We start from the raw sequence: 24,125 nt of genomic DNA, 5'->3' as shown, positions 1-24,125 counted from the left end.
ACATACTCAAGGTAAACGAAGTGAAATGCGGCCACAAATTTAACATGCACGAAATACATAGTTTGCATTAGTTTAACTGAAATGACGAGCCGTCAACTCCATATCTACAGTATGAGTAACAGAAAGGCGAAGTCCTTTGTGACTCTTCTGGATGGCGGGATAAATGCAAATGAGCGGATGTTGCGTAGTTATTTTCCCGCGTTTTCGTCTTATAGGTTTGGGTTAGTTCGTTTGTGTTGTGTCACGTGATCCTGGTGAACGCACTCCGTGCCGGTCATAATGTCACAGAGAGTTTAGGATAAACATAAAACTATAACCCGGTTATTTTAAGTTAAGTGTTTACATAGTGGGGTTTAAACAGAGATATACGATCACCAAACCCCAGTGAGAGGGTTAATATATAGGCAGAGTGTAGGTTAACTCTGGGGGGCGTCTAAACCCCGAGACACCGCCAGCACCGGCACTCCGACGCGCACTTCGGTGAAACAAAACGAACACCCCCTTCACTACGGTTTCAGGAAGTCAGTTCGGTTGTGTTGTATTGTTGCCACGGTACTCGTGGAGTGGGCTTTAAATTTTGTCAACCTTATTTGTCGCCTGCAGACGCAATACTGTATTTTATTTTCATATTAACCTGCTAGGTAAGTGGATACAAAGATGCCACCTAAAAAGCGAAACTCTGGGACGACACAGAACAAGGAGCTGAAGAGTGCTGAAAGTGTCTCTGCAGACAAGAAGGAGAGTCCCGAGTTATCCGTTAAAAAGTAAGACACGTTATTTTTGTCTCGTCCAGGTTTTAACACCAGCAACTAATTTCGGTAGTCAGGTTTTTAGTTAGTTACTAAAAGAAGTTTTTTTAACACTGTAGTCTAATGTTACGCTGTTTTTTTGTCGGTGTTTTGCTAGCTAGTTAGCTTAACTGATATCTTACTAGCTAGCAGCTTAAAACTAAGTCCGGCCTGTATTTAGCGCTAATAGCAGTGAGTTTAAAGGTTTCTCAACGCTTGACACGAACTATAGCTTTTTAGTCACAAATGTAAAATGAGTTATAACACTGTTAAAATATACACCTCTGAGTCTGACAGCGTGTAAGTGTCAATATCCATGTAACAACAACTTCCACAGTGCCTCACAATCACAGCATCACACCATCTGTTTTTAAAGTCCATTCATAGTTTTTAGCATTTATGATTATCACTGTAAATATTCCGTATTTATGCCTATGCACTCTACAACATTTTACTAATGTCCTATTGTCTAGAGAATTCACTGTGTTGTTTTGTTATACATAGATACTTTATATATATTAGAGGTCGACTGATATTGTTTTTCAGGGCCAATACCAATTGTTGTCATCTGTCCTGAAACTGTGTTTGTGTTCGCCATGATTTTGATGTATGGCCTCCATCCTCTAGACACAGAGACAAGGATGCTGAGTTTGTGACCCTGTGTAAGAGCCTGCGTGTGACAGACCTGGTGTGTGACCGTGCCTGGACGCTGTGGAAAACTGTTCAAGAGTCCATGGATGAAATTTCCGTATGTATATACTTATGTTGTGGTTGTGTTGACTGTCCTGTCAAAGCAAAGTTTAAGGCATGGGTGGAAATTGTGTAACTCTGGGTGAAAACTACCCAATAATTCAATTTAAAAAATCCCCTTTTGGAGTGAGCTCATTGTGGCATCCTGACTGTAAAAAATAAAATGAACATGTCTTCTACACCAAACCCTCTCCACACATGTGATGCTTTAGGAAAAGCTTCTCAGTTTTGCTTTAAAAGGGAAATAATGTTCAAATCAAAGGTCAGTGCATCATCCGCAGTATTTGTGGCATAACACAAAAACTGCAGACTACAATGTTGTTTTTGCCTTTCAAACAGTAACTGAATATGGCATCAAACATTGACTTGTGTGCAAATATAGTCACTGATTTTACTCAAAAAATGCAAGTTAATAAAAAAAGACATCCAAATACATTTCTTTGAAATAGTTACCTTTTCATCACCGGTGAAAGGAAAACAGATGAGGATACACTGCAAAAAAGTAGCAGAGAGATGTTTCATAAACACTGTCAAAAGTCTTATGAATCATTGAGACTGAGTTTAAAATTTGGTGATAATTAGTTTTGGCCAGTATGCCAGTTTATACTAATCTGGTGATGTGGCACATTGTGCATGTGTGAGCCTCTTTCTTGGCCTGTTGTGATTGGTCCAAGTTTGTCTTTAACACTCATTTCAAATGTTATTTTAATTTTCACTCTGACACTGTTAAAGGAAATTGAGACAGTCTATAACAAAGCTGGTCATATTTTTTTTTTTTTTTTTTTTTTTTTACACCGGGTGCTCATATTAACATTCCTCACTAGCACATTAGTCAATAAAATAATATTGCATGTTATTATATAGAAATTATAAACCATGTTTTTTTTTTCTCATTTCATTTCAGGACAGTCAGAAAAAGGTGTGGGGGGCTTGTCTGTTTGTGTCAGCAACAGACATGGATGTCTCCTGTTTCACCTTAACTCAGGTTCTGAAGGCAGTCAGTCTGAAGTAAGTCTTCATGATGCATGTTACTCATAACATTACTGCATGTAATATCAGTCATTTCAATAGACATTCTGTGAAAGGATAACACATGGTTGCTTTATGCACACTGGTCCAAATACAAGCTAGGACCAACCCGAGATGCAATAATGAGGATTTTTTTTGTAGTTTGAAAAAATTTCTGAATACTTTACGTTTGGTTTTACAATTGTATCCTTACTTCTATGCTCAGTGTTATGCAATTTTTATTGAGCTCTCACTCAAATCTTTTGTTTTTGTAGTGTGAAGCAGTTTGTGGCTCTGGTGAGGAAGTTGGATGTGAACTTGGATACTATAAGCACCAAGGTGAATTCAGCTCTGACACGCCTGGAGAAAAAGTACGACGTAACGCTGGCTCTCTACCAGCGGTTTGAGAAGTGAGTGAACATATCAGTGCGATACAGGTGATTCATATGGGACTGTTTAGGGCAAAATAGTAGCTGATAACTTCTGTTGTGTTTCAGAACATGCAAGAAAATCTTTGCTTTGGTTTCTGATGACCAGTAAGTTGGAGACTTCTTTACCACATGAGTAAAATTTACTTGTGACGCTCTTTTTTTCGTACCTTTATGGTCTTGTTTGAAAATTGAGTTCTTGTTTTAAAAGATGCGGTGCATGTTTATGAGTAATGGTTCAGTGTCTCTTTTCCAAGGGAGAGGGAGACCATGCGGAGCTGCTGGACCATGTTTCTTTTGGCCAAAGGTAGGTTAACTCTTAACACATTAACAACGACAAAAACAAGTAGGACCAAGCTGTTAACACACTTTATGGAACAGTTTTCATGTTGCTCCAGCGTCTTTCCTTCCTCTCTTGCGCTCAGCTGTAGAGCTCAGATTAGTTGGAAAATGTTTCTCCTCAGTTACAGTCCAGTAACAGTTCTGTTGTTTTTAGTCGGCGGCGGTAGTATTGTGATGATGCTTCTCGTGTTTTGTGTGTCCGCTGTTTGCAGGAAGGGCCTTGCAGATGGAAGATGACCTGGTCATATCATTCCAACTTCTGCTTTGCACGCTGGAGCTGTTCATTAAGCGCTGCCCTCCTGACCTCCTGCAGCCTCTTTACAGTAAGCTTCAGTGTCCTTCACTTCAACTTCTGCCTTTATCTCACACACTTTTCAGACTTCTTATTGTGCAACCAGCTCTTAATGGGGAACTACACCCATTTGCTAAATTTACACGTTATTTCTTTTGTCCAAGACAGTCCAGCAATATAAGTGAACGTGAACAACTCTGCCAAACACAAAAACTCGAGTGCAAAAAGTCAAATCTGTGATATCATAGGCTTTAAAGTCTGGGGCTGCTGGAATGTTATATGAGAACACTATAAGAAAATAGAATTAGGATCCACAAAATCAGATTCACAAATCAGATTTTGTGGAGCCACAAAACCACGATTGCATTCGTCGTTTATGGAGCAGCTCCAAACGATATTTTTTGATATCACAAGTTTGAGTCTTCCTTCTCTTGTTTCTGGCTTTGAGAGAAAGTAGCTCGTGTTCAAAAAAGTTGAGTCAACTTCAAATGGATATAACATATTAGAATTTTTATTTTGGGTGGTGTTACCTTTTAGAGTCTGAAAAGTCAAAGAATTTCTGTTGCTGTATACCTAATGTGATTTCAAGTTGTTTACCTAAAAGTGTACAATACAGCATAGTATACCATGGTATAGCACGGTATAGTGTATTATAGTACAGTACAGTACAGTACAGTACAGTATAGTATAGTATAATGATAATTATAATATCTTAGATTTATATAGCGACTTTCACAATTCCCTTGGACGCTTACACAGTTGAATAACATAACACAAACAAACAGACAAACTGAACAATACCTGAGCAACAGATCAGGATTTAGACGAAAAAATATTTTTTCTTCCTCGGATTGTGATGCAGCGAAATTCACACCAGCATCCTCACACATCCGGGGAGCTGGATTCGCTCAATAGCACAGCACAGCACAGCACAGCACAGGACAATACAGTATAGCATGCTATAGTATAGTATAGTATAGTATAGTATAGTATAGTATAGTATAGTACAGTATAGTATAGTATAGTACTGATAAGGTGGCCACCACCAGGGCTCTCATCTCAGCTCCTGCCTCTGATCCTTCTGCCATTGTTCCTTGTTTTGCTGTTTTTTATCCAGTTTGAGCCTGTGACTCTGTTGTTTTCAGAGGATGGGGATGGCCATATTAAGCCCCCAGGTTCTCTCTGCGATGCTGTCCCTCCTAGATTTTTTAGAGAGGTTTTTCCTAGTATAAGACAGTCATTTCTCTCTTTTATTAATAGCAGTCTGTCATCCGGTGTGGTTCCTGCAAATTTTAAAAATGCAATAGTGCAACGCTCGATTAGGAAACCTGGTCCTGAGTCCACCCCCCTCCCCCTTGTTAACTTGAGCCCCTTACCACCTTATGTGAAGCCCACAGTTAGGAACCTTGGTTTTATGATGGACAGTGATTTTAAATACGTTCTGTAGTGAAGTCCAGCTTTTTCCATTTAAGCAGGCTGGCAAAGGTAAAATCAGTCCTTCTTAGACAGCACTTTGAAACAGTAATCCAAGCCTCTATTACGTCCCACATGGATTACTGTAATGCACTTTATGTTGGAGTCAGCCAGTCCTCTATATCTCGTCTGCAGCTGGTTCAAAATGCTGCTGCACGTTTTTTAACTGGTACAAGAAAGAGAGATCACATCACACCTATTCTGGCTTCGCTCCACTGGCTGCCCGTGCATTTTAGAGTACATTTTAAAATTCTTTTATTTGTTTTTAAATCTTTAAATGGTCTTGCTCCTTCTTACCTCTCTGAGCTGCTTCATCCCTATGTTCCAGCCCAGTATCTCAGGGTAGCTGATCAGCTGCTCCTAGAAATCCCTAAATCCAGCAGAAGCTCAGAGGGGACAGAGCCTTTTCTATTGTGGCTCCTAATTTATGGAACAGCTTACCGTTGTACCTTAGACAGGCACCTTCACTGTCCATTTTTAAAATCCGTCTTAAAACGCATTTTTACTCCTTGGCCTTCAACCCAGCGTGAGGCATTGATTTTTATTGAATGAAACTGATTTTATTTTGCTTTAATTGTTTTTAATGACTGCTGTTTTTATTCATTTTATTGTTCTTGTTTTATTGTGCTGTAGCTTGTTTTATGTGTTATGTTTTTAGATTTTATTTTCCCTGATGTACAGCACTCTGTCTTAGCTATTGTGGCTTTTTAATATATATAGTAAAGTATATTATATTATATTATATTATATTATATTATATTATATTATATTATATTATGCTGGTAGTATAGTGTACTATATCATGCTATAGTATAGTAGAGTATATTATGGTATAGTAAAGTATAGTCTAGTATAGTATGGCACAGTATAGTATTAAGTTTATAGCATGCTATAGTATAGTACATTATAGTGTAGTATAATACAGTACAGCATAGTATTGTATCTGTATATAGCTGTATATCTGTCAGTCATGTTTTGCAGCCATGGAGAATGAAAAACAGAATGTCAAATTTGGATATTTTTTTCATGAAAGGATTTATTGTTTATGGCTTCCAGAGATCTTCTAAGCCTTTAAATGTTTTTCTCTCAGAATCTGCTATCAGCAAAGTTCAGAGCCCTCCGACACGAACATCTCGCCGCAACCAGAGCAAAGCCAAAACCCGACCTCCGGAGCCAGAGGTGGATTTGCAGCTTCTCAAAACTCTGTGCAAAGAGAATGAATGCAATGCAGAAGAGGTCTGAGCCCTGTCTTCTTATAGCTCTTACAGTCATTACACTAAAAAAAACATTTCTTTGCCCTCCTTTTTGTGTGTATTTGGCCTCATTTATCCCTTTATGCTAATTGTATTTGCAGGTGAAGAATGTATACCAGACCAGTTTCACGGCTTTCCTGGACTCACTGGATCTTTCGAGATCACCCGATTTTCCTCAGGTAGGGGGGAGGCACCTGCTTTACGTTTTGGTCTCTTCGCTTACTGTTTCCATGAGTTATCTCTTTATGTCGAACGTTTGAGTGCCTGACAGCTGTCGTGTTTGGTTTTACATACATGGTGTCAGGAAAATGTGTACTCAGGCTGGGGATCCTTTGTAGTGAGGCAGGGGAGTGTATTGCAGAGGGAGGTATGAAAACAAAGGAGACAGGATGCTACTGTTTGCTGACACCGACTCAATCCTCTGAAGAAGATACTAAACATATTTACTTTACTGCTACATCACCCCAGTAACTGACAGCTATTTAGTGTCTTATGTAAAGAATCTTTTCACCTTATTGATCTGAGCAATGAGGGGCCTGGGTAAACAGGAAAAAAACCTCCTGCGTTTTTAATGGGATTTCGTTCCAGATTATTTAACAACACAGATGTGCCTGCGATTCAGTCTGCGGACAAGTTGGAACCTTTCATTATTTCAGACATGTTTACCTTTTTGAGATTGAGATCTGATCAGATAGAGGCAGACAGACTCTGGCACGTTTGCAATTATATTATGTTTAGACAAGTCTTTTAGAGTTAGCTGGCTAATGTGAACAGTGAGATGAGGAGTATGAAGGCAAGACTTACACCTATGCGGCAAACTGTGTTTAAAGCCAAATTATTGTTGTTTCTACTTTTGTTTTCTCCAATGATTTTTGCATTCATGTAGTGACACAGTTATACAAGCCTCAGGCTGTTTAAAGTACCACCAACAGGGATTTCTAGTCTGACTCTATATCATTGTCTGATCTCTATAACTGCAGATCTGGTATTTAGATCAATATTTTAAATCATGCATTTAGCTCAGGAATTTTGATGCTTCGTTGGAGTTCACCATAGCAGCAATATTGGAGTAGTCAGCCAAAACAGCTAAATTGTTTTTATACAAGGTTGTGGTGATTTTTTTGCTCCTTAAATACAGTGTTGGTAACATATACAGCTCATGTACAATGAAGAAATAATTTATAACTGCAAAAGGCAACGTACATGGCTTTGATAGACAATAGTACAATTTAGCATTTATAGTTTTGGATTTAGATAATATATAAAAAGTGCAATAGAGCACTCTTTCGTCTCTCTAATGTTATGCACTGCACATCTTGTAACAACCTTGCTTTTACAGTGGTATGGAGGAAGGTGCTTCCTGACCCCAGTGAGTAACGTCAACCTTTGATTTTCCTCACAGGCGAATGACATCAACCAACAATATGAAGAGCACTACCTCAAGAGCAGAGACTTTGATGGACGTCTGTTTTTTGACGGACACGAGACTGTTCTTGCGCCTAAAGTCGAAATGTAATTTCTTCTTTTCTTCACTATTCAGTGTTTTGATGTTGGTCTGGTAAAGGAATTTACAGAAAAGTGTTTAATAATCTCTTGTTATCAGATCGCAGGTAGAGAGAACGCCAAAGAAGAACCTGCCAGATGAAGATACCGTAATCATCCCTCCCCAGACTCCAGTCAGGTTAGCAGTCACTCACTCACTCACCTGTCCTTGTTTTAGTGATGGTTAACAATCATTACGGAGGAGAAGGACTGAGTACTCATATTTACCTTTCAGCAGGGCCTTTTTAACGTATCTACAGTGTCAAACCTTCTTGCTTGAGAGCCTGTATACACTATTAGTTGCTCATCTGTCAACTGGTGAATTTGGAGGTTGCTCAAGTGAATGTTCATAGTTATTACACCAAAATAACACCAAGCAATGGCGCAGTGCGGCCTGCAGCCTGCGGCCTGCGGCGAGCTGCCATGCAGTAGCTATGGAAATCTATGGCAGTTTGATCCTCTGGTGAAGTGCTGCCAATCTAAAAAAATTGAGATAGTTTAACTTTAGGCGGTGAATCGTGGCCAGAGAAAACCAGCAGCCAATCGGTAAACAATTCTGTGACATGTTTACCTATGTTACAAAGAATCTTCTCCCGCCTGAAACACATGAACACTGTCCACAGAAAGATGTAAATTATCGCGGCATTAGGGAATAAAAAAAGAACAGTGTTTATGGTAATAATGTATCTAATAATCTAATCTTTTCTCCTTTTTTAAAATCCATCAAAGTATCAAAAAATTCAAAGTAAAAATTAAAAGATGTACAAAATTACAGTTAAAAAACTGACTTAGTACATACTTTAGTGCTTTTTTTTCTTTGTGACCTTGTCACAGTTGGTGTGAAAAAGTAAAGATGAACAAGGTGTTTTAATAATTGCTTTCTGTACAAAATATGAAATAATACCATAATATCTGTAAAGATTTTAAAAAAAATAAAATAAATGTAAAAGCAAACTTAATATTCACCGAATGTGCAAATGGGAAACCAAATATATGAGAATGTTGTTACATTTTTGCCCTGTATGCAGATTATTGGGAATATTTCATCATGTGAATTGCTCATGTTTTTCCTGATTTTTATTTTGTCTCATTAGAGCTGCCATGACCTCCATTCAGCAGCTGAGGGGCGATCTCACCTCCAGTGGGGATCAGCCGTCTACTAACCTGGCTACATATTTTAAAGTGGGTCTCTAGCAGTTTTGCCACTAATTAACGTGTCCCATGAAACTGCATCTCACTGCCTCAATCTGATGTATTTTCCTCTTTACTGTGATCAGAATTGCACAGTGGACCCGACGCAGGACGTGCTGAAGCGTTTGGAGACACTGGGACAGACATTCAGCCAAAGGTTCGGGCAGGCAGTCGGCCCACGCTGTGTCGTGCTCGGGTGGCAGGTATGAACTAATATTGAAGAGGACAGTGAGCAACAATGACAATAACTGCTATGCTCAACATTTTTAATGTTTGATATATATATATATATCATATATTTCTTTTGTCTTCCAGAGATTTAAACTTGGTGTCCGACTGTATTACAAAGTCATGGAGGCCATGCTGAAATCGGTACTTGACTTAATTTTTTTTTTTTTCATTATTAAGTGATTTTTGTATTTGTATCGTTTTTATTTATTTATTTATTTATTTATTCAGGAGATCAGGTTAGTTCAGATGTAGCAGTCCCCCGATTTACTAATATGAATAATATTGAACATATTTAGAGACTTTTTGTCACTTTCTGTGTTTTATAACTTTTGTTTACAGAACAGAGTGGAGAGCAGAAACAATTCACGTAACATGATTGTGAACATTTCTTTAACAATTCATATTTGTGTTTCCCCCCCCCCCCCCAATTCTGTAGGAAGAGAAGCGGCTGTCTGTACAAAATTTCAGGTATGTGTTGTTCAATTTCTAATGTATCACAGTTATGAATCTAGTCAGTGGTGATGCTTACTCTTTTTTTTTAAAATTCTGAGTGAGATGTTAATTACTTCCCTTTAAACCACACCATATTTTAATTCCAGTAAACTCCTCAATGATGTCACATTTCACACATCCTTGCTTGCCTGCTCTTTGGAGGTGGTGATGGCAACGTATGGAGGTGTGTGCCGTAATTTTCCTACGAAGTCATGTACTAATTCTGAAACAACTGTGTTGTGTCTTGCGGTTATCATACACGTAAATGTTAACACTTCCTGCAGATGTGGGATAAGTAAATATCTGTGTAAAAATGATATGTAAAAATGTTTTTTTGCTCCTAATGATAAGAGAGCAGTTTCAAGACTGGAGGATACAACCATGGAGGTGGGGGTGACCCAGTTGAAACAGACGTGTGCTTCCCCTGGATACTGGATGTGGTCAGCCTCACCGCCTTTGACTTCTACAAAGTCATCGAGAGCTTCATCAAGGCCGAGCCCACTCTGAGCAAAGATATCGTCAAACACCTGGAGACCTGCGAGAACCTCATCATGGAGAGGATTGCATGGAGGACGGTCAGTTCGATCTCTCATCACTGCTAAAATATGCTCACAGAGCATGTTAATGACGCAAAAAAGACGCACAGACACTGTAAATATAAACATATAGCGTTTATTGTCCCATGACAAAAAAAGAGATCCCTATTATTAATTACTACTGTTCAAGAATAACATAAATTAGATAAAAGATCAACATAAACATAAAAAAAACTTTTTGAATTGTATGTACTGAAGAAAATAATTAAGTTGACAATTGCTTCCATGCATGGCACTGAACTCAGAGGTGAACATAAACACACACACACGCACAAAACCTGTTCAACATTGCAAGTCCTGCCAAAGATATAAAGTTTGCATATTTATTACGTGCAGTTTTCTTCAGTTAAACTGTCAAAGCAGTGCACACACTATGGGTAACAGGATACTGAGTAAGAATAGACACAGTCCTGGTGTATTGAGTGAATCTGTCAGTTAAGTAGTGGATTAAGATGATAAGAAAAGGTCTCCATCAGTTGTGGTGTGAAACAGTCTCAGTCAGTGGCTGCCGCTCCCTCCACCACCGGGCGCCTCCTTGTGCACCAGGCTGCTGGAGAAATAGTAGATGAGTGGGTTGAGGCAGCAGTTGGAGCTTGCTAACGATAGCACCACTGGGTGCACAGCCTTGGTCACCTTAGCCAGGCCACAATGGGGCAGCAGCCCCACATGTGTGAGGGTGTATCCCAGAAGGTTGATGTGATAGGGGACGAAACACAGCAGGAAGACGCCTAGCACCCAGTAAATAACCTTTAGAGTGTGCTGACGGCTGCGGGAGCGGTGTCTCGGCTGGCGAAGCACTCTCAGCACTCTGCAGTAGCTGCAGAGAAGTAACAGAGTGGGCAGCAGAAATAAGCCCGTGACTAAGCCCAGAGATACCAGGATGATGGCACGGTGGCGTTGCGAGGATGGGTCCAGCAGACAGGGCTGTTGTTGGTGAGATACTGCAGAGCGCAGCAGAGGCAGACTCACACTGAGCCCCAGCACCAGGCACCAGATCCCCCCACTCACCAGCTGTGCAGCACGCAGCCTGCGGAGTGTGGACGCCAGCGGGTGCACTACAGCAAAATAACGGTCTACAGCAATGCAGACGAGGAAGAAGATGCCTCCGTACAGGCTGATGTATTTGAGGGTGAATGCGAGGTGGCAGAACGGCATCCCAGGAGTCCAACCCGATGGGTCTCCAGTTTTGGAGGACAAGGTTCTGGCCTTTTGGTGGTAGTAGTAGATTCTCAGGGGAAGAGAGATTAGAAAAAACAAATCAGCCACTGACAGGCTGGCCATGTAAATTACGGTGCTGTTCATGGTGCAGGGAGATAAACACAGTCTGCGCAGAGCCAGGCTGTTGGTGGTCAACCCCAGCAGGAAGATGACCCCGTAGGACACCTGATAGAAGGTGAAGCGGTAGCTGGTGTCCACAGTGCAGTTAGACAGAGGTGAGAATGGCTTGCCTGGCACATCAGTCATATTCCAAAGCTCCATGTCCCAAAATGATTAGCTGCTCCAGCAGTTTAAATCACAGTGTCGCTCTCATATCCAGAAGAAATTCAGTTGGTTGAAGCAAACATCAGATGGGAGGAAGGAACATGTTCAGTTGCTTCTACTGGAGTTCAACCTGTTGACAAGTAAATAATAAAGTGGAATGTCTGGTGTTTTATGGATTGTAAATTTGCTGAAGTGACAGGGTGAGATGAACACACTGCCACCACTAACACAGCTGAATTCATATTTAATATGCAAGACAACAGTCAGTCAATGAAGTTTTAACGGCATCTTCCTGCTCGTAAAACAAGCAAACATTTGGTTTCATTACACGCAGAGTGGGAAAAAAAAGAACCACCTCACAATATAATACTGTTGTCCTGCAGTAAATTTACATTTATTGAAGCCTGGAAGTTTAACTTTTGATAAGATTGTCAGAAGTGGTGATTGAGCTTGGTCATTTAGAGGCTGCAGTTTGTGGTGTGTAAGAAGGTGTTCAGTTTAGCGTCATTCAGTCATTATCATCGAGGGTCTGACTGTCAGACGTCTTTATCGATGCGCTTCTGAGTGAGTTTAGCATATGTCATGATTTTGGTCATTTTTTCCTCCGTCATTTAGATAATTCGACTTTTTTTGTCCTTTTTGTTGTTTTTTTTTGGTATTTAGGGAGTCAAACACATTGATTTGAACTGAAACAATACCACTGACCGAGGACTTACAAGAGAGCTCCTGGTATTATCTTAACATTATATTATACTCTGCCCTTGAATATTAAATTAAAGAAATGTGAGGTTAATTTGAATACAAGAACACTTATCATTACTACATTATTATTTTCAGTTAAATTAAAGTATTTCTTTTCATTATTGTTTTAATTATTTTATATGACATGATAAGGCATTTAAAAACATTTTTTTCTCAAAGTCTGACCATTTTTTGCAAGTCACATAATCCTGAGTTTCTTTTGTTGTCTGCTTTGGTGATGTGATAAAAACTGAGTCCGTTATCACCAATACTAAGTGTCTGATGAGTATCTAAACTGCTGAGTTGATCTTGATGTGATCTTCTAGAATTTAAGAAGCCCAAGAAACCCTCAAATTTTGAATACAAAAAAGATGATTCTTTCTCTTCATCAGGAAATCTACGAAATTTCAAATTTCCACCAAACATTGATAATTTGATATAGTTCATTTTAATCTTCATTTAACTTAACTTGTCTATATGCTGCGCGTGTAGAACTGAAGTGCAATTAATTCAACTAAGAAGAATATTGAAACGGAAAACGTCATCACTCACCGGTTGAGGATCTCATGGATGCAGTGACCGCTGGTGTTCAGCAGCAGGATAACTTGTCAGGATGCTGTAACTGTGCACCTGCTACTGACTGAAGCAGTTTACACCCACACTCAACCACAGGTCAGGGTCTCTCCCCCTCTCTCGCTCTCTTCCTCTCTCCTCTCCTGCAAACACCGCTCGTGGTTTGTTCTTGCTACCTAATTTCTAGCTCATTTCATCAAAATAATGAATGATCTTTAAAACTACTGATAACCGGGTTGACCTGATGATAGACTCTTTATCTGATTTGAGCCAACTAGGTTTCTTTGTGACCTGGAGTCTGTTATCAATCTCACAGTCAAAAAAAAACACAGATTGTTTCATTACTGTCATGGTGGAAGTCATGTTTATGGCTGCTTTTTAAAAAGCTACACGAGTGATTGGAGTAAATCATTAACTGTATATGTCAGGCCGTTAGATAAAGAAATAGCAATAATTCACTGAAAGAAGGTGCTGTCACCATACAGCAGGCTTTCACGTGTCTCAGACTTGGGACCAGCGCTGTAAAGGAGCAGCAAGTCAGCGTAGATCCCAGTCCATGACTATCAGAAACAAGGAGGGAAATATTTTGACTAAATTAGTCAGAAGTAAACTTCAAACCTTCAGGACAAGTCTTTTGACAGTAATGAATGTGTATGTTAGTCTTAGCACCTGAAAATCACATTAGAGTTCCTCTATCAAATATGGAAGTAATTAAAGCAGGGTGGCCCTAGTTAGTTCTCTGTTTAAATAATATTAATTAAGAAAATATTTGGCAGATAGGACACATAGTTGGCTGTAAACCACTAGGCCCTAGTAATATAAATTTTAATTGGATAAATACATGTAAGGACATATGATTAACCACGTCTTGAAAGAGAAATAACTGATCAAGATTTATTATCCTGTGCTCTTAAAAATAAACCTTCATTTTATGATTATTGTTATAAATGGAAATGCAAAATGTTTTTTACTGTTTGATTAATTAACCCTCTTTGGAGAAACTAAACTGTATTAATATCATCATAAGTGTAATTGATAAAATCGTAAATATTACTTTAGCTTTAAGGCCAAATGTCATTTTCTGCTGACACCATTAATTCAGTATAAATGTTTGATTTGTGTTGGGGGGAAAAAGTCCAGCTGCATATTAATTGTAAGTCTGTTTGTGAGAAAGTAAAAGGAGCCCAACGTGGCAAAATAAGAACTGAAGAAACGGCCAGTTGTTTTACTTGTCTCAAGGATGCCAGTTTTAGGTTAACACTGCGGATTTTTCACAGAATCTGTCTCAGGATTGCAGCAACCACCACAGTGCTCTATTTTGTAAACGTACTTCTCCCTCAAGAGGCATGTTGTCGCTCGTCTGCTCAGGTTTCACAATGTAGGGCTGCGGTTGAGAGGAGTGTCAGCGCAGACCCCTCAGGCTAAGCCTCTCAACAGGAATGCAGTGGTGCTCAGTCTTGCAGCACTCAAATTTTTACAAGAATGAACAAATATTCATGCTGCACCATTTTCCATCTGTACTGTAAGGTGTCTCCTACCTATTTGGAAAGAGACATGGAGTCAGTTTTGCTTAGGTCTTTTGAAATGATTTTCATCAAACTTTGAAGTTTTTAGTTCACAACATTTTCTGCAGAAACGACCATTCAGAAGGCCGTCTGCAGTGTTAGTGCAGTGCACCTGTCAAATATAGACCACACCTGTAATCTCTTTTTTAAAACATATTGAGTCATTAATGGCACCGGTCAACTGTGCCTGTAGCTGTGTTGTTGGTACCTGCATGACTAATCTGTCTAGACAAATTATTTGGTGGCACCCAAAGAGAGCTTCATATGAAAAACTAATTCCTGGCTAATGTGAAGTATTTCACAATACCCCTCTCTTTTAAATAGGTAGTGAATTTCAAACTCAACAACCCTTTTAACTCACAACTCTTTTATTTTCGTGTAAGGGGTTCAAAGCTGTTATAGAACGTTTTGCTCTACAAAGTGCTTAAAAGGTGGAGTGAGGCCACAATTACTTGAAAATTGCACAGTACAGTACATTAAAAAAGAGTTGTAATACTGGTTCAGCATTGCCAAAGCAGAATTTTCCCAAAGGAGAAGCTGCTCTGAGGAATTAGACTACAATTACAAAGTCTTGTGTGCAAAAAGCTGCACTGTGCACATGAGCATGGCTTGTACATCTGTCATTGCCACTAATACACATTACAAACTCATAAGAATGAAGAGCTTTAACTTGTGTGTTTTGAATCAGCAGTCTGATAAAGCGTCTTTATGCTGCAACACACTTCAAATGTTTCCTCCTCGATTTGTTCCACTCCCAGTCTAAAGTCTGTGTGGAGTCCAGTAGGTGAGAGAGTAACTCATTAGTGACTGTTGTGTTTACGATGTTATGGTCTTTAAGGTCACTCTGGTTCCACCTAAATCCTCTGATTCGAATCAGATTTCACCAGCAATTACTGAATCAATAATCATGTCCCATGAAAGAGTTGTCATTAGACTGTAGACTCGTCGTCAAATATTTTAGATCTCAGAGCCCGCAGTGTCAGGCTTTTGGGTGTTGTCACTGGACTGCTGTGTGTGCTGTCCATCTGCAGTCTGTCGAATAGCTTGGTGCCGTTTTGCCATCGCGCAGATTTGCGTTTGATGGAGCTCTGAATGGTTTCTGAAGTAAAGTAGTAAATGACTGGATCAAAGCAGCAGTTGGTCACCGCTATGCACAGAGCAATGGGGTAGATGGTTCTGACCACATGCTCTGTGTAACATCCCTTTAGGGCTTTGGTTCGGACCAGCGCGTAGAAGATGAGATTAACATTGTAGGGGATAAAACAGAAGCAAAAGATGAGCAGATGCACAATGATCATCCTCAAGATTTTTGCCTTGTTGAGGTTCCCTCCGCGGCTGATGGTTTGGGGATTCCTCAGCGTCTGTAGCACCTTGATGGAGCAGAAGACGTTGACCAACAGTGGGATGATGAAGCCCACCGTCTCAATGAACACCACCACCTTGGACAGCTCAGCCTTCCACTGTTTTTTGGAGTAGTTTTCAAAGCAGAAATGTTTCTCTGCATTTCTTTCCGAAGAGGTTTCCAAAAAAATCCCAGTGGGTATACTTCCGGAGAGAACCATCACCCACACCATGCAGCAGGCCAGTTTGGCATTCCTTTTAGTACGAATTGTCTGTGACCGTAACGGGTGCACAATGGCCAGAAAGCGGTCCACACTGATGCAGGTGAGGAAGAGGATGCTGCCGTACATGTTGGTGTAGAACAGGGCCACGGAGATCTTGCAGAGGACATCACCAAACATCCAGTGACGTTTTATGAAGTAAACAATCCGAAAAGGCAGGCTGAGGACAAAGAGAGAGTCTGAAACGACAAGGTTTATCATGTACGTCGTGGTCTCGTTCCGCAGCTTCAGCGTACAGGCAAAAATGTACACAGCCACCGAGTTGAATATCAGTCCAACGACAAACACCAGGCTGAAAACTGCGCTATACATAGGATACTTGAAGTCATCACTCTTGTTGCAACTCATGTTACTTTGAGTGAAGCTCAGAGTTTGTGCTGTGCTGTTGTACATTTTTAAACCAGATAAAAAGAGTCTCCTCACAGTCGGTCATGAAAATCCAAATCCAGCTTGTTAATATAACCATGTGCAGCACACACGGCCAGTTTCTCTTTCATTTAGGAAGGAAAAACAGTCGTGAAATACTAAAGTCCTCTCAGTTTGTGTGGTTTTGTTATGAAAAACTGCACAGCAACTCCACAAAATACCTGTGTTAGCATCCAAAGTCCTTTTTTCTGTACGTGAAAGTTGTCCTGCGTATCCAACAATCCTCGTTTAAGTGAAGTTTTCAGTCTCTTGCAGTTGTCTCTCAAAGTTGAAATGTTTATCCTTTTGAGAGAAGAGTCATGTGCTTCTTCTCAACTCCGTGAGCAGTCGAGTGGCTCTTCCCTTCTCGTTTCCTGTCTGTTCCTGCAGCAGCCCTGGGGGGGCGTGGTGATTGTTATTCATATGCAACAGCGGTTTTATCTCCTGCCTGGTTGTATATCAGAAAGCTTGTATGTAGCAGGCTGCCAGTCACGCTCTGACACAAAGAACTCACTGGGCTGTCGAAACAAGGAGGGAGGAGCGTCCTCCGGGGCCAAAGTCCTCCCATCGCTGCTATAGAAAATGTGAATAATGACACTCTTATCAGAAATTGGTGTGATCCACAATTTTCTTTTACATTACAAACTTAAAGTAGGGCTGTAGGTGTGTTTAGATCAACCTCCCATATCTTGACAATGAACAGAACTTTTTCTGCAGCTGATGAATGAGCGCTGTTAAAGCAGTCTCGTGTGTACTTTTGAAATGTGTCTGTGGCATCAGCCGGGTGTGGGATGTGTGTGACATGAAGAATGTACTAAGAGCATGTCAGCACCTGCATGCAATGTGTAAACTGCTGAGTAGTAAACCACACCCACTTCCCTGTATGATCTCATCACTCATTTTCTGTCTCAGTGTGTTTTTGCTGATATTCTTGTCTGCACAGTTGCTCTGTATGAGAATGAGTTCAATGCTGTTTGACAAGTGCAAAGGATAACTCTGTGTGTGTGTGTGTGTGTGTGTGTGTGTGTGTGTGTGTGTATGGGTGTGGTTTTTGCTGTGCTGGTATTGAGAGAGTATTATTATACAGTGATTGTCACTAAAATCAGATAGGATACTATACGGAGTGTCCTTTGGTCAACATAAAATGAAGAAAGGATCTATAAATAAGGTCATAGTTATAATTAGACAGGTGGGGTTTTTCAAAGGAGATTAGATGCCTAAAGTTTGATTAGAAATTTTTTTCTTGTTGCGCTGATACTTGATCAGTGCTGCATTTTGGGGAAAAACAGACTGGCTCTTTATTGAGTTGTTGAAATAATACAAACTAGTGGCAATTGATAAATAAATTAATTTGTATTTGTTTTTTCTTTTGAACAACAAATTCCTCCAAATGTTATAATGCAGTTCAACACAAAACTACAGTAAGTTCTGTAATTCTTGTTTCTGCTGTGGTTTCTTTGTCAGTAAGACTGCAGAGATTACAATATACAGACAGCAGAAACTCCAGTGACATTGTTGTGATTATTTAGCAGATAAAGTGTAGTACGGAGCCGTGAAAGACTTCATGACTTCAAACTGAGAAGAATAGCTTCTGTTTTGGTGTTTTATTTTTGCAAAGCTTTGAGGCGTTGGTTGGCTAAATGATGCTGGTAAAAATGGAATTAGCATCAGTAAAAGTTGAATCTTTGAGCCACAGCAGAGGTGGAAAAACTTCCCTCATATTAGCTTTCTGAAGGTTTTCCCCTTTTGGTTTAGGTTTATTTTCTTGAACTTAATTCCAGTAAACGGTGCGTCATTCTCAACGGGATGTAGATGCATTTGATGTCAGAGCTGCATGATATGCAAAATAAAATAGAAGCCACTATTAAAATATGAGTCATGATTTTTGTAGGTATGGTAATTTTTGCATTTAACTGTCGCAGAAAAAACATAAAAGTAATGATGATGGGATTTTCGCTGGGGTCTGTAACAAAAGCAGGTTCCCTTAGTACTTGTATATGATTTGTTGTCCAAGGCATGTCTGTAGCAACACAGTGCTTCATTTATAATAGTATGTTGAGACACATTTTACCCAAATTGAAGCTCCTGGGATCTGGATATTGCAATTGGTCTGATTGCAATATTTTTTGTTAATTGTTTAGCCCTAGTTGGTGTCAAGTTAAATGTAAATATCTGTGTTTGTGTCTCTGCAGGGCTCCCCGCTGTTTGAGCTGCTGAAACAGGAGCATGAGGGCGGAGCAGCAGAGCAGGTCGAGACTCCAGCCAGCTTCAGCCAACCGCTGCAGCACAACCACACCGCAGCTGACCTGTGAGTTACACATCCGCAACCTGTTTGTGTGTCACTGGCTGGTATGCAGCAGCTAGGAGACCTTCTTTTTAAACCCAAAGACCCCTAAAGCTGTTGTGAAACCACTGTGAGTCATAAAGGAAATAGCTTGTCACTTGCGATGACGTCAGAGTCGGGAGTCATGTTAAAAAAAAAAAAAAAAGATAAAAAAGATACCCGTGAAATTCCATGACCTATGCACACTCTGGGCCTTACTTTCTGTGACTTTGAACCTGTTCATCCACATTATTCTAAACTCAGCTATTATTTGTGATTTGTGGTGTGCATTTAATGGAAATTAATTAATTTTTCGAATTTTATTTTAACGTCGATGTTGTTACTGATGGGGCCCAATTGGATTCTCCACTGTCCTAACAGGTACCTGTCCCCAATGCGTCCTGGCCTTCGTGTCTTGCCTCCTGAGTCCCCGGCCACACCCAGCTCTCAAGCTTCCTCTCAGCCTCCCACCCAGCCTGCCGGCCCGACTCCACGACTCCCAAAGTCCAACTCTCTCAGCCTCTTCTATAAAAAATGTAAAATTTTGTACCCGCTTCTACATATTTTTCCCAGACACTTTTTAGTTTATTTATATTTCCCACAAGACATATAAAACATTAGATTTATCTGGGTATCTATAATAACAGATTCTCTCAAATTCTACTCATGATAGGTTATGTTACAAAAAAAAAAAAATCAGTAATCTTTAACCTTTGCTCAGCAGTGATGGATTCCCAATTTAAGTTTAGTTTAGTTTAAATGACTTAATTATTAACACAAGTCACTACATTTGTATAACCATAAAGTAACAATGACCACTAATATTTATTGTTTTTTTCTGTTGAGGACACAAATCCCTCGTTTTTTCCTCCATGTCCAACTGTGTCTGTTGTGTCCTCTCTCTGTAGTGTACCGCCTGGCCTACACAAGGCTGAAGATCCTCTGCTCCTACCTGCTGTCTTCCCACCCTGAGCTGGAGCCCATCATTTGGACCCTGTTCCAGCACACTCTGCAGCACGAGCACGAGCTGATGAGAGACCGGCACCTCGACCAGGTAGCACGACTGCTTTCTGTCTCTCTGCTTTTAATTTGCTTTTTCACTGTTATTGTTTTGCTCTTTGTCTTATTTTTCTTTACTCATTCATTCGCTTGCATCTGTTGTTTTTTTTTTATCTTAAATTGCTTCTCATTGTCCTTGTAGTTGATGATGTCAGCCATGTATGCCATATGTAAAGTGAAGAGTGTCGATCTGCGCTTCAAGACCATCGTCACAGCATACAAGAACATGCCCAACACCAGCCAGGAGGTGACGCCTTTTAATTTTAATTTTTTAAAAATAGATATTTTTCAACACTTTATTTATAGAGATTTTTTTCAGTTTATCAGACAAATATTAACAAAAGATATCAACCGAAAGTTCATACATGAACAGAAAAGTAAAGAGACATGGATGGAGGAAATAAAGAGAAAAACAAACAAACAAATCACAAAACAAAACAGAAAACAACAAGACGTGCACCATAGTGCATTTAGCACCTACAGGAATTCAAAGTTCCAGGCCAGGTAGGTTATTCACATTGTTTATCAATGGGCCCCAGGTTTTGTAAAATCTGCCTTTTAATTTCGATAATCTATCGGCATTCAGACTGTTTTTTCTTGTTTTAATCTCTGTTCTTGCTGAATAATTTTAAACATTGCATTTCTTTGTGTCACACTGTACATTGCAGACATTTAAGCATGTGTTGATCACTGAGGGCCACTATGACTCCATCATTGTTTTCTACAACCAAGTGTTCATGCAGAAGCTTAAAACCAACATCCTGCAGTATGCATCTACCAGGGTAAGACACCTCCCACCTTAGGAACTACATTTTGATGTAATTACATGCACAATCAGATCAATTTGCACAGTAAATATAACCTCTAATTGTTGCTGGGTTGTTTTTTTTTTTGTTTTTTTTTTAATGTAGCCACCTACCCTCTCTCCAATCCCACAAATCCCACGCAGCCCCTACAAGTTCCCCAATTCACCTCTGCGTGTGCCTGGGAGCAACAATGTGTACATCTCCCCTATGAAAAGCCCACGCATGTCTCCAGGGATCATGACTCCTCGCTCCAGGTGAGTGCTGCAGGTTCATGGTAGATCAGATGGCACATCTCTTTTGGACAGCTTAAGCTAACTTCATGCTACACAACTCTCAAAGTCATCAAATCACTGCTGTTCACACCACACGACTTGCTGTCATGTAATCGTGAGTCTTGAGCTTGTTGTGGTTTTCACACTCTGTGACTGACCGGCCAAGGGGTTCACACACCACAAGGTGTTTCCCCAGGAGGAATCTCCAGTGAGTATGTCATGTGATGCACAGGTCGAATCACAACTCGGGCTGGGTGGATGTTAGTTAAAAATAAAAACAAAAAGTGAACAGCAAGGTTTCATGTAAGTCATTAGCCTAATAACTTTTTGTACACAAATATCATGTGCAATAGTCCACCTTCTATTTTCTCCTCCCCTCTCTCTGTCACTCTCTTTCATCTCAGACACACATACACACCAATACCTTGAGAAGCGTATAGTGCCACTTGTCTCAGTCCTGTACCCGTGTCTTGTGCTCTTGTTGGATATAGCTCACCGACAAAGTCCCCGACAGGTCCAGATATTTAGACTGATAGATATTTGTTGAGTGTCTGCGAGCCTCTTGGATTGCGTCTTTAAATAGTTCACACATAGCGCTTGAGCATCAATGTGCGAGTGTCGAGCCAGCGCAGAATTGCCTGTGTTGTGGGGCTCTTGTCAAGGAGCTCCAAGAACTGTGTGCGAGTGGAAAATAAGGGCTCCTATTAACTGATCGTTGAAAAAAGAAAAAAGGTTTTTCAAGCGCACGTATAAAGTAGCACGATCCCTCACATTGTTTTTAGAAAAGCAAAATTGCACACGATTTTTCTCATTTGAGTTTTTTTGCCTTTACAGAATGCTGGTGTCAATCGGTGAATCTTTTGGGGTAAGAGCCTCTTTTTGTTTGCTTAGTTGTGAATTAAAGGAGAATCTGCAGTAACAGTGATTTTCCTCACTCTGTCTGTTGTTTCTGTTTTCATCTGCAGCTGTCCAATAGGTTCCAGAAGATCAATCAGATGGTCAACAGCAGCAATCACTCCTTTAAGAGGACTCTGGATCTCGGCTCCACTCCAAAGCCTCTGAAGAGGTTACGCTTCGATGTGGACGGGCAAGACGAGGCTGATGGCAGGTTGGTCCAAATGGTGTCATATTCGCTATAGTGCACTTGCAGCCAGAATAATAACTGCACATCAAAGTCAGGAGCCTTCACAGCGTTCATTTAAAACATAGAATTTCTCATGCTATACACCCACATATTTCAACTAAATATATTTAAATTCACAGCAAATCTGGAGGAGATTCTACACTCATACAGAAGCTTGCAGAGATGAGTAAGTCAAAACTGCTTCATATTTTCCAAATTCTTCTTTATTATTCTTACTTTTAATGCTTTGGGATTTTTAATATGTTCCTCTGACATATTGATGATTTGTTTGATGCAGGCTCCACTCGGAGTCGCATGCAGGAGCAGAAGATGAAGGAGGACGCAGAATCAAGGAAGGAGTAACTCTACAACCTACTGACTGACCTGCACTGTTTATCACAAAGTGAACACTACTTGTTTGTTCACAAACAAAGCGAGACACTAGTGTCTCTGTACATTTAGTATTGGATTTTAGTTTGTATTTAACTTTGTCTTTGAGGAGTAATATGTGAATATAGAGGACTTTCTCCTCTTTTTTTGTTGATGCTTTCACTGAGTGTTTTAACAAAATAATGATCAACATTGAATTTCATTTGAATTTGGACTTGTTGGAGATTTAGTGTGTTTGTTTTTAAGAGTGGTATTAATTTGTGGGTGTTAAAGAAATCATTGTTTTCACTCGAGCATTTTCTGGTTTTCTGGTAAATAATTGGTTGCGTCTTACCACCATCAGGACCTTCAAATGTTGTCCTTTTCTCTTTTTGACAGTCTTTTCAGATTTTGACATTTCATATGTTTCAATCATGATGCAACATTTCAGGTGTTAAATCATGATCAATCTCCTCAAAAAGGATTAGTTGTCATCTTGAGAGGGAAATCAATATGTCTTTACATGCAACTGTTTTACTTTTAAAGTGATGTTTGACTTGTAAACTTGTCTGGAACGGCTTGGAAAAGAAACAAAATTAAACAGTAAGGAAAATTATATAGTATATAATTTGCACTCAAACGAAATTCATGAAGTTTCATAAGATTTGGTCGACAGGTTTTTCTCTTTGTGTATAGTTTTAGAGCAACTTTTGTTTTATATTTGGTTGGTAAAAATATACATCCTACATTGAATGCAAACACCTTCTTATTTGTTTCAACTGGAGGATTTTTTTTCATGTTACATTTTATACATAAATTGGTTAATCTTAATTTGTGGAATAGGGAGATTTCTGAGAAATCTTGTGGGTAAAATTGTTAGCATGAATACACACCACATAGAGCATTAATATGTGGACTTCACTCCAGAAAAGTATACCAAGGTAAAATATTGCTAGAAATGTCAATTGCCAGAGTTTTTAAATTAAAATGTGTTTATATTGTACTTTATTGAAGTAGTTCCTTGAAAATGTAGTAAATATTTCTTTTGAAAATAAGATTTTGTTTCTGCATTACTTTGTACAGATGCCACCACATTTATCGTCTCACCAGCTGATAGACTGCAGAGCATCATGATGTCAAGTTACGCTGTTATTTTTGCTTTTTAGAGAGGACTGTTGTGTTTTGTTCTAGTTTTATAAATGTCTTCTCATACTTGGCTTTGTTTTTGGTTTGTGTTTAACACACTTTATGGAGAGTTGCTTTATGGTGACCCCCCCTTTAGAGAAAAATACTATGAGTGTTGTTTATGAATCAGAAACATGACAAAGTTGAGTTCCTCTTTCTCAAGAATCACCTGCCCTGTTTCTCATCTCTCGATGGGAAGTTATCGTCCAGGGTC

The 24,125-nt window shown here is 39.7% G+C and overlaps 3 protein-coding genes across 3 annotated transcripts; 1 reads left to right on the top strand and 2 right to left on the bottom strand.

Moving 5' to 3' along the window:
• The first annotated feature begins 270 nt into the window (after positions 1–270).
• rb1 (retinoblastoma 1) lies at positions 271–23,781 on the top strand. The gene is made up of 28 exons (XM_042498862.2): positions 271–521; positions 642–764; positions 1,416–1,536; positions 2,443–2,546; positions 2,822–2,956; positions 3,044–3,082; positions 3,232–3,281; positions 3,529–3,639; positions 6,172–6,317; positions 6,436–6,513; positions 7,737–7,846; positions 7,938–8,015; positions 8,971–9,058; positions 9,154–9,270; positions 9,383–9,439; positions 9,735–9,766; positions 9,898–9,974; positions 10,142–10,365; positions 18,967–19,082; positions 19,479–19,633; positions 20,006–20,151; positions 20,299–20,403; positions 20,825–20,938; positions 21,068–21,216; positions 22,069–22,099; positions 22,200–22,342; positions 22,498–22,544; positions 22,656–23,781. The coding sequence occupies exons 2-28, from the start codon at positions 658–660 to the stop codon at positions 22,718–22,720; spliced, it is 2,745 nt and encodes a 914-aa protein (XP_042354796.2). The 5' UTR covers positions 271–521; positions 642–657; the 3' UTR covers positions 22,721–23,781.
• LOC121952291 (lysophosphatidic acid receptor 6) lies at positions 10,380–14,974 on the bottom strand. Its single transcript, XM_042498864.2, has one exon. The coding sequence runs from the start codon at positions 11,863–11,865 to the stop codon at positions 10,885–10,887; it is 981 nt and encodes a 326-aa protein (XP_042354798.2). The 5' UTR covers positions 11,866–14,974; the 3' UTR covers positions 10,380–10,884.
• LOC121952290 (lysophosphatidic acid receptor 6-like) lies at positions 15,098–17,281 on the bottom strand. The gene has a single exon (XM_042498863.2). It carries the CDS (start codon positions 16,760–16,762, stop codon positions 15,677–15,679), a length of 1,086 nt encoding a protein of 361 aa, XP_042354797.1. The 5' UTR covers positions 16,763–17,281; the 3' UTR covers positions 15,098–15,676.
• Positions 23,782–24,125: the final 344 nt, after the last annotated feature.

This window comes from Plectropomus leopardus, chromosome 15 (assembly GCF_026936395.1).
Source record: "Plectropomus leopardus strain MGB_pleo_1.0 chromosome 15, ASM2693639v1, whole genome shotgun sequence".
Taxonomy (NCBI): domain Eukaryota; kingdom Metazoa; phylum Chordata; class Actinopteri; order Perciformes; family Serranidae; genus Plectropomus; species Plectropomus leopardus.
This window is presented reverse-complemented; position numbering and strand designations above follow the sequence as displayed.

What these genes read in the sequence shown, in the direction of transcription:
- rb1 (XM_042498862.2), top strand. Translation starts at nt 658, where the DNA reads ATGCCACCTAAAAAGCGAAACTCTGGGACGACACAGAACAAGGAGCTG. An exon ending in GAGACCGGCACCTCGACCAG is followed by an intron (nt 20,152 to 20,298) that starts GTAGCACGACTG and finishes TTGTCCTTGTAG; the next exon opens with TTGATGATGTCAGCCATGTA. An exon ending in ACAGAAGCTTGCAGAGATGA is followed by an intron (nt 22,545 to 22,655) that starts GTAAGTCAAAAC and finishes TGTTTGATGCAG; the next exon opens with GCTCCACTCGGAGTCGCATG.
- LOC121952291 (XM_042498864.2), bottom strand. Translation starts at nt 11,865, where the DNA reads ATGGAGCTTTGGAATATGACTGATGTGCCAGGCAAGCCATTCTCACCT.
- LOC121952290 (XM_042498863.2), bottom strand. Translation starts at nt 16,762, where the DNA reads ATGTACAACAGCACAGCACAAACTCTGAGCTTCACTCAAAGTAACATG.